General features: G+C 37.3%; 1 protein-coding gene across 1 annotated transcript; it reads left to right on the top strand.

Moving 5' to 3' along the window:
* The first annotated feature begins 4961 nt into the window (after positions 1–4961).
* LOC104957208 (carboxypeptidase N subunit 2-like) lies at positions 4962–6390 on the top strand. The gene is made up of 2 exons (XM_010784815.1): positions 4962–4973; positions 5078–6390. Exons 1-2 carry the CDS (start codon positions 4962–4964, stop codon positions 6260–6262), a joined length of 1197 nt encoding a protein of 398 aa, XP_010783117.1. The 3' UTR covers positions 6263–6390.
* The last annotated feature ends 3081 nt before the right edge of the window (positions 6391–9471 follow it).

Raw genomic sequence — 9471 nt, 5'->3', positions numbered from 1 at the left:
AAAAATAAAATAATACTTTATTCGAGTGTGCTTGCTTTTCTCTTTGAAAGTCATCACATAACGGCATTGTAATACACGGTTCGGCTGCATTAAATATTACATATCTGCCGTAGTTCTCTATTTATAGAGCCCTGATGAGAAGATGGGAGACACATCTATGGATTCAGAATTTCAATAGCTTACTGTTAAATGACGGATATACCTTTCTGTTTGTGATGTTTTACAAATCAGATATGAGAAGTAAAACATGTGAAATAATACAGCAATATCATGTACAATTATGTGAAAACATGAATAAAATTACAAATCTTCAAATGTTATACATACATAAGTGTCCTACACTAATAATACAAAGTTATTATTAGTAGGCTATGCTGTGTGTACCTTGTGTGCACCGCCTAGTGGTTAAAGCACGTTATTGAATTAGTTGTGTATATGATATGTCAATAAATCTTAGAAAATCTTGACATCTTGAAGGGGATGTGCAAAATAGCCATTATTTACAGTCTTTAATTAACTATTAGTAGAGAATAACGAGTAATGAATATAATTTATAGGGATCTGCAGATAAATGTTTAGTCTTCTCAAGCACCAACTATCAAATATCTCACCTGATAGTTGGCATTTGACAATCACCTTTCCCTGAATTGTACTCAGGTTTAACTAAAGCCTGATTTAAGGGTTGTTCATATTTCACATCATTAATCAGAATCTGCAAAGTAACTCAAATAAATGTAGTGGAGTAAAAATACCAGGTTAACCTCTGAATTGTAGTGGAGTACAATTGCTGTTTTGTTTAGTAATGGAAATTGAATATGGAATAAAGGGTTTGACAAGACCTGGTGTAACAATAATCAAAAAGGACATTAAAAGAGCTCCAGATGTTAATTATCTAAACAAAACAGCACACCTGAAATGTATATTTAAATACTTTATTAACCTGTTAAGCCCAGAGCCTGTTTTTCAGGTCTCAGGCTCGAAAATGACATTCCCAGAACAAATGACCATCTTCCCTTCTAAAAGGGTTCAATTAATAATCTTTTTTCTCAAAGCATGGTTACATCTGTGAGTTGGATGTAGAAGTGTTAGAATCAATATAGATGTTTTTATCTTAAGGTAAATTCAGATTGAACACAGTAAAAAAAAAAAAATTATTGTGTCCGTCCAAAGAAATATTGTACTTATAGTGAAAACCACCCTTGAATGATGGGATGGTAGACTAAAAGCTTTAGGAATCCAAACTACAACATATAATACCCTGTATCAAGATTGATGCAAAACAAAACAAAAACCACTTCTGGGGTCATTTGGGTGGATTTTCCATATCTCCGGCCCCCCTTGTTCAATTTTGATTATTGACATCTCTTTTTAACCGTTAGAGCCAATAGAATTGAGGGGAAGTTCCTAAATCCACCTACACGTTACCAAATAAGGAGTGAGAGTGATGCGTAGCCAGAATACCCAAAACAGGAAGCTGTCATACTGTCATGGCTACCATTAGCAGCTAATATGAAAACTCAGTTTTTGAAATAAAAATGGAAGGATGGATTATCAGTAATCATTTCAAAGTGACACAGACACATTGGATTAACCTATGGATTAACCTTCAGCCGCGTTTTTCTCGTTTTGATGCAATTGAATACGACTTTTGATCTGAACAACAGCTAAGGTAAGAATATCTCCGTGTTTGCTACCTACTGTAAAGCTATGTTGTGTGTTGTCTGGGTTTGCTTCCCATGTCGCGAGTTGTAATCGCACTGTGATGATACTTGTATTTCTGGAATCTGTGAAATCTCAGCTTGCTAGCTGATATCTTGTTTGTGCAGATCCGATAAGTACTAAAGTATTTATACCTAGAGTTCTGTGCTAAGTGCGTTAGCATTTTATCGCTCAGGGCTCATTTAGACGCGTCTTTTGAGACTTGTGCTTTGTTTCGGTAAAAATGGTTTGTATCCTCAGTTAGCTGAGTTTCTTCCCGTTAAGTGAGTATGACACATTCATAGGTTTTTAAATGTTAAGAAGCCCTGAGACACAGTTTCGTGAAGGAAAAAAAAAACACAGCGGGGCTCTCAGGTTTAACAGGTTAAGTAACATTTTGAAATCAGGACTTTTACTTGTAATGGAGTATTTAAAGATCATAGTATTTTTTACTTTTATTTAAGTAAGGATCTAAGTACTTCTTCCTATATGTGTGTCAAGTGTGTATCAGCCTTTTATCATATACAAACCAAAAATACTTTTTCACAAAAAATGTTAGCATTTCAAACCAAAAACCATCAGAGCATATTTTCCTTTTGTATAGATTTCTAAGGAAAGGAGGTTTGGTTTTGATCTGCCCGCAGCTGGTATTTGACGGACATGTCTCTGCACGCAGGCGGCCTTACTGGGAGAGGACAGAGCTTTCTGAAACACGCAGGAGGCTTTGAATGACCACAGATTTATACATAATCCTGTTTTAAAAGACATTTCATAAATTCATCATTTCAAATCACCATTATGAAAGAAAAATCTATTTCGTTTGAGAAATGCACAATTGTTTTATCCAATTACCAATAGTCCTTCCACACCTACATTTCTTTAGAAGAAGAAGTAGATATTGGCCTGGATTAACGATAATTGGTGTATGCTCACTATGCTATTCTGCGAAAATAAAGACAGTTATTTTTGTATCTCATGGACTTTAGAGTCTGATGATAGTATAGTAAAAACATGATGTGTGCAGAACATTACCTGGCAGTTGGAGAAGGGAATTGTACACTTTGCACTGAACCTGCCCGGTGCTCTGTGACACACAGCTCTTCCACAGCCCTTCGTACATGGCCTGAGCTGTGATGATGTTGTCTCCTGCATATGATGAAGCTTTCCACTCCACCATGATTGTGGAAGCTATCGAGCCGATGAAGCCCAGGAAGGCCAGCGTGAAGCCCAGAAGCTGTATCCCTGCATTGGCCATCGCTTGACGTCAGAAAATGTGAAGAAGTGGAATAAGTTCAAAGAGATTGAAAAGATCCCAATGCTTTCTTGATGTAGTTCCTGTCCTGGGTGTATGGGCGGGTGGAAGTGATCTCAAACAGTGGTGTCTACTTTTGCATCCTCGGGGAACACTACTGAGGAATGGGAGGATCTAGGAATGCATCACCTGAGGTCAGGAGGAGCGGGTGGACACCTGGTGGAGGTGAGGCTCTCTGCAACACTCAAACTGCTCCCAAACCTTACATCTCCAGGGAAAATGCACAGCAATTAAAAACCGTGTCACTACTTTTTATTCGAATTAACTCCTTGGGACGTACCATCTTGTTTTCAAGGGCGTCCTCAATGACAATAACTAAATACAATATTAAAACAATTGGTAAAAAACTAAAATACCAGCCCACTGTACCACTGTTCTGAAATAACAATTCATATGTGCAATATACACTTTATTTGTACAAGTATTTACAATTTATTTGAAGTTAGCTTATGTTACTACTTTTTTACAATGTATGTATACTACTTTTTTTATTATCATTAATGTGTGCTTGCCTCTATTTAATATTGTCTACTCTTTTTTCTTTTTCTTTTCATCTGTTGTCACGCTGTAAATCTCCACACCGGCAAACAACTAAAAGATTACTGAATTTGATATATTCAACAGAAAACAAAAATAACAACAAAATAATAAGTGCAAATTAAATAAATAATTACATAAATAAATATCCAATAATTAGACTTCAAATAATGAGAATCATATTCCAATCTGAAAAAGATTTTCGAAACTTTCGGTGAATTTAGTAATAAAGTAAAAATACTTTACTATAAATGTGTAATGATGGATGTGAACATAACATAACAAGGCATTTTCAAACTATGGAAGGATGATGAGGTAGCCTCTATTATTAAATACTATTAATAACAAGAAATAGACATTTATGCCAGTTTCAAGCGGCACATAATAATGTTTGTTGTCCACATCTGACGTCAAATGTGCCGGACTTCTTATTGCGGATAGATATGGCTGCACATAGCCCCTTCGTCCTCCTGACACACGGTATGTTCTCATTAGCAGCGGTCTGTTAGCCAACATTAACAATCTCTGGAATGTTCAAATTGACCAATCAGAATCGGGGGACTAGGCCGTGCAATAACATGTTTTATTTATCATTTAAAATGGTCAAGCTGTTGTAATTGTTTCTATATTTTCAATATAAAAAGACTAGTTGACAAAAACTGGAAAGAGTGATGACAGATCATTTCCTGTGGGATATATTTGTTTTGCTTTGGTAAATACTGACTAATCTCTGCCAGACCTCTGCTGAAACTGACATAAAAAAGAAAAAAATCCTCTATTCAAAGCAACAAATTCAAGTTATTTCAATAGTTCCTCAGCTCTGTCAGCTGATTTGCATTACAACACATTTTGAATTTGAGGATTATCCACTTTTTTTTTTTTTGCTGTTCGCTAATGGGAGCATGTCAGAGCTGGCTGATGACCAAAGGTTTTCCTCTTGCCTAATTCACCCTGCTGCTTTGTGCACTTTGTGACAGCTGGCTTGTAGATCGGCAGGGGAATTTACGGGATCCCTGTAACACAGAGGTATGTTTGATTTCATTTATTTAAACTCTCAGTGAAGAAAGTGCATATGTATTCTGTCCTTATATCAAAGCATTGACTCCCTGTTAATTCATAGAAAGTTTCTCCATGTTTCCACAGTGAAAAATGGACAAAGTGTTGGGACTGCTTCTGTTCCTGGTGCTGCTTCTCTGCCACAAAAGCAACACACAGTTACAAACCTCGTGTCCGTATAACTGCCAGTGTTTCACTTCAGTCCAAATCCTGTGTGCTGAAGAACGGATGTCGTCTTTACCGAAGAACATGTCCAGGCAAGTCAAGGAGTTTATCGTGATCAGATCAACAGTATCGTACCTGTTTGCCCAAACTTTAAAGGAGAGCCCCCAACTCACCAAACTCGTCTTCCTCAGTAATGCCCTGCGCAGTATTCACTCTCAGGCTTTCGAGCATCTGAGTGAGCTGCAGGAGCTGGAGATCAGCGGGAACCCCTGGCTAGAGTATTTATATCTGGGAACTTTTTCCGAGCAGGGAAACCTGACTAAACTGATGCTCAACTTCAACATGTTCAAGACCGTGCTCCCTGGCATGTTCGACTCTCTGAAAAAGCTAGAAACTCTGCAGATGAAGGGCAACGTCATATCAAATCTGCCTGCATTCCTTCTGCTTCACCTCCACAATCTACGGGTCTTGGATCTGTCCCAGAATAAGATTCAAGACGTGAAAAGGGAAACTTTTTCTGGCCCGGCCAAACTGGAGATCCTGAAACTGAACAACAACCTCATAAGCAATCTCACATCTGACTTGTTCCACAATTTTTCAAAGCTGGAAGAGCTTCACTTGGAAGGAAACAACATATCAGAACTCGCTGATGATAGCTTCTCCGTATTAACCAAGCTGAAGGTCCTGAACCTCAGAGGGAACCTTCTCACGAGCTTCAGTGGTAAATTGTTTGGATTCAACGCCCCAAATTTGAAGGAACTGAACCTTAAAGGCAACATGTTGACCACGTTGTCCTCTCTGAGCAGTTTGACGTCTCTTACTGACTTTATCTTGTCCTCAAACCAGCTCTCCGACCTTCCTGAGGACACTTTTAGAAATGTTACAGCCCTGGAGAATCTAGACCTGTCTGAAAACCAGCTCACCCTGCTACCAGAAATGGTCTTTAATGAACTTTTCAGCATCAAGGCGATCCACCTCAATAAGAACAACCTGAGCAGGGTGGACGCCAATCTGTTTGAGGACCAGTTGCTGATTCAGCAGCTCTACCTGTCCGACAACCAGCTGGAATCTCTTCCACTGGGCCTGTTGGACCCTTTTGTCATACAGCACACGGTGAGACTGCACGGGAACCCTTGGAAATGCGACTGTCACATGTGGTATCTGCACGACTGGGTGCTGAGAAATGGCCGAGATGTGGAGATGCTCGACAGGATGCTCTGCTCTAGCCCTGGCTTCCTGAGAAGACGGGCAGTCGTGTCCATAGACAAGGACCAGTTGGTTTGTGAGGTGTCTAGAGATGCTACAACTGATCTCAGTAGATGTAGAGTACAAGCTTCCGGGGACACTGTGATTGTCAATTGCAAAGTGGACAAGTGCTCTCCACTTACAGTGAGGCTGCAGTTTCAGGAGGAGGACGGAAGCATAACGGAGCATTATTTGAAAAATGAGTCTAAGTGTAGCAATGACACAGTGATTGATATTCCTGGTCTGTAGTTTTTCCTTGTTGCTAGACTTTGTTCTCCGTGCAAATACGTCGTCATGCATCTGAGTCATATTATATGTTCTGACTGTCAGAGTCAATACTGTAAACAAACCTGTAACGCAACAGCTGATAACCAGCAACCATGCATGCTGCTGGACGATAAAAGAGGTGGATGAACTCTTTTCTTTGAAAGTTTAAAGTTCAACCAATTGCATTTTAAGATTACTACTGAAAGGAACTGTGTGTATAACATGTTGAATCTCCTGTAGTGATGCTTCTGACCCCGTTGTTTATGATCTTCTAATGTCAAACTGACATTAACGCAAGGCAACGCACTACAACGGCCCAAACACTTACAAAAGGAGAAACGGGCTGCATTTATCTGCATCTCGATTATTTGGGTCAATAATTGATATCACGATTATTAAAAACGACTATCCATTTACTTTGAAAACATCCATTTATTGAAAAAAAAATGTTGAACAGTATGTTTTTAACAGTTGTTTAGCCTGAACTTTAAGTATAATTCAACTGAAAAAACAATAGAAAAGGAAAAAAAAGAAAGAAATTAAATTAAACTTAAAAAATAATCGTTTTATTTCGATTATGTTGTTTTCATAATTGTTGCAATCCAAAATCGTAATTGCGATTAAAATACGATTGAGCGGCCCTATCAGAACGTCAACAAGTTGTCCCAGCTGTGTGCATCACTTTTTTGTTTCCCCGTTTCCGTTATGTTTTGAGCTTCTTGCAACAACAACTATTTTTAGTTGCATTGTTTTTGGATTTGCAGCGAGCTTCTCCTAATGGTAGTGTTTTGGGTCGTTGTAACGTTATTGCCCGTGTCGGCCACCGTATTCCGCCGTGTCAAAGTGAATTATCATTGGAAAACATGTTGACAAATGTTTGTGTTATTACGGGATGAAATATGATGCATTTTGCAATTTTCAAGAAGTCTTGGAAGAACTGCTTTTGGAAAATGAAAATAAAAAATAATATTTCCTTCTGTAAATTATGACTTTATTTAAAAAATTTAAAAAACTTTGAAAAGGCAGAAAAACGTATTTTATTACGGGAGCGATGGAGGGAGTATCAACATCATTCACTTAAGCAAAGGTTTTTATACCTGAAATAGTGAAAAAGTGCAGCGATACTATCAGCACAATACATTTAAAAGTAGAACTAGAATAGCTCTTTCCCTTGTTATATTACTTTATACTTTTGGATTATTATTGATGCATTAATGAGTGGGCATTATTGTAATGCTGTAGGTGAAGCTTATTTGTGAACTGTTTTTTAATTGGGAAGTTTAAACAGTGGTGGAATGTAACTAAGTACATTCACACAAGTACCATACTTGACATCATTATACTTTACTTCAGTATTTCCATATTATCCTTTTTTTTATGGTTGATAAAAAGTAAAATAAATGGTACATATAAAATCACACACATGCTAATTTGATATAATGCAGGACATCCCTACTTATCAATAAAATTGTCTCCAAATGATAGACTTGAAGATTAAAAAGCTTGTACAAATGATAAAAACAGGCCTATATAGTATTCTTTATAAATACTTTGAATGAGCTACTCTGCATTCTTTTACTTTTGATACTTTTAGTACATATGGCTGATACATATACATATATATACATATGTATATGTATATATAATATGATAAGTGGTTTCAATTATAGTTGTCACAATGTCATGTAAAATGAACAATATCTCCCTTTGATTTATTAAGTATTACATTGAAATTAATCTAGACTTCCTCAATTTTAGTACAAATACCTCAAATTTGTACTGTGAAACTTTTTATTAAATATTTGTAGACTTATATATCTGTCTGTTTTACTCTTAGGATACTTAAGATAGTAGAAGTGACCCATCCTGTCATCCCGGGATTCTTGGACACCCCTGGATCACTCCGCTGCTCCTGAACACTGGGAGGATGATAAAGAGGGGGGGGCAGCCTCCACACAACAAGGCACACAGATGGCTACACCTTGAATACAGCACTCTTCCCGGGGTTAATAAGGATCAAAGGCCAGGGGGTCGATTGGGTCCTCGGTCCGAGTTGAATGACATCACAATTCACATGACAAAAACTGGTGGCCGTCTTACTTCCAACGTTTGGAGTGAAGGCATTTAGCTGGAGGTAATCCTCACTTGAGCAAAACTATGGTTTAAACAGGACATTTAACATTTAAAGTGCAGGGTTGTTGGCTAACGAGCAGCCAGGCATATGGAAGTTTTCTTTAGTGAAGGTAACAGGGTTCATATAGAATATTTAGACTCTAAGGAGGAAATCATAGTTTCACAGTCAAAAAGATAAATAGTTCCAGACAAAATATATTTTTTAATTATTTAGGAATATTTGTAAGGTAATCCGTCATACGAATAGGCATGCATTGTATTGCAACATCATTTTTAAATTGTACCTCTAAATCTCTTTTTTGAAAACCAGAACCACTCTGATAAATGCATATGAAACGTGACATTTTTTTTGCAATTCAATTGTTCTTAGAAATGTTTAAAATTCCAATTGCAGATCCACACATGTTCATTGTAAGTTTGAATTTAGCCTTAAGGAAAATGTACGTTTAAAAAGGAATCATGATGACAATAAAGATGATAATACATTACAAAAATAAATAGAGAAATATTTGTGTTACATGGGTATAATACTGGGGTCTGATAACAGTGTAATATCAGTGTAATAATTGTGTCACATGGGTATAATATGGGTGTAATAAGGGTGTGATTACAGTGTAATGACGGTATAATAGTAGCGCAATTACAGTGTAAAGGTGTTCCATGGGTGTAATATGGGTCTAATAACAGTGTAATATGAGGATCACATGGGTAAAATGAGCGTGTAATTAGGGTGCATAATGGTGTAATATGGGTGTAATAACGGTGTGGTGCTATTTAGAAAATAGCCCATTTAAAGGTTATTATAATAAATTATTGTTTAAAATCTTAGCCAACATTATTGGTGATATAGTTGGTGTCTTTGTGATATTTAGAGAAGAATTTCGACTAAAATTGAGTGGGTTTAAAGGACTGGTCACTGAACATATCCATAAGATTTACCCCCTGTTTGGTACAGCGTGGTTTCAGAGGTTAATTAAGTTACCTTCAATTCCAAAACATCCCAGCATCCATCACTTTCAATTAACCCCTTGCAAAGTTACAGCCGCTCTGCCCCCCCC

Source organism: Notothenia coriiceps, unplaced genomic scaffold (assembly GCF_000735185.1).
Source record: "Notothenia coriiceps isolate Sejong01 unplaced genomic scaffold, NC01 NC01_scaffold00026537, whole genome shotgun sequence".
Lineage (NCBI taxonomy): Eukaryota > Metazoa > Chordata > Actinopteri > Perciformes > Nototheniidae > Notothenia > Notothenia coriiceps.
This window is presented reverse-complemented; position numbering and strand designations above follow the sequence as displayed.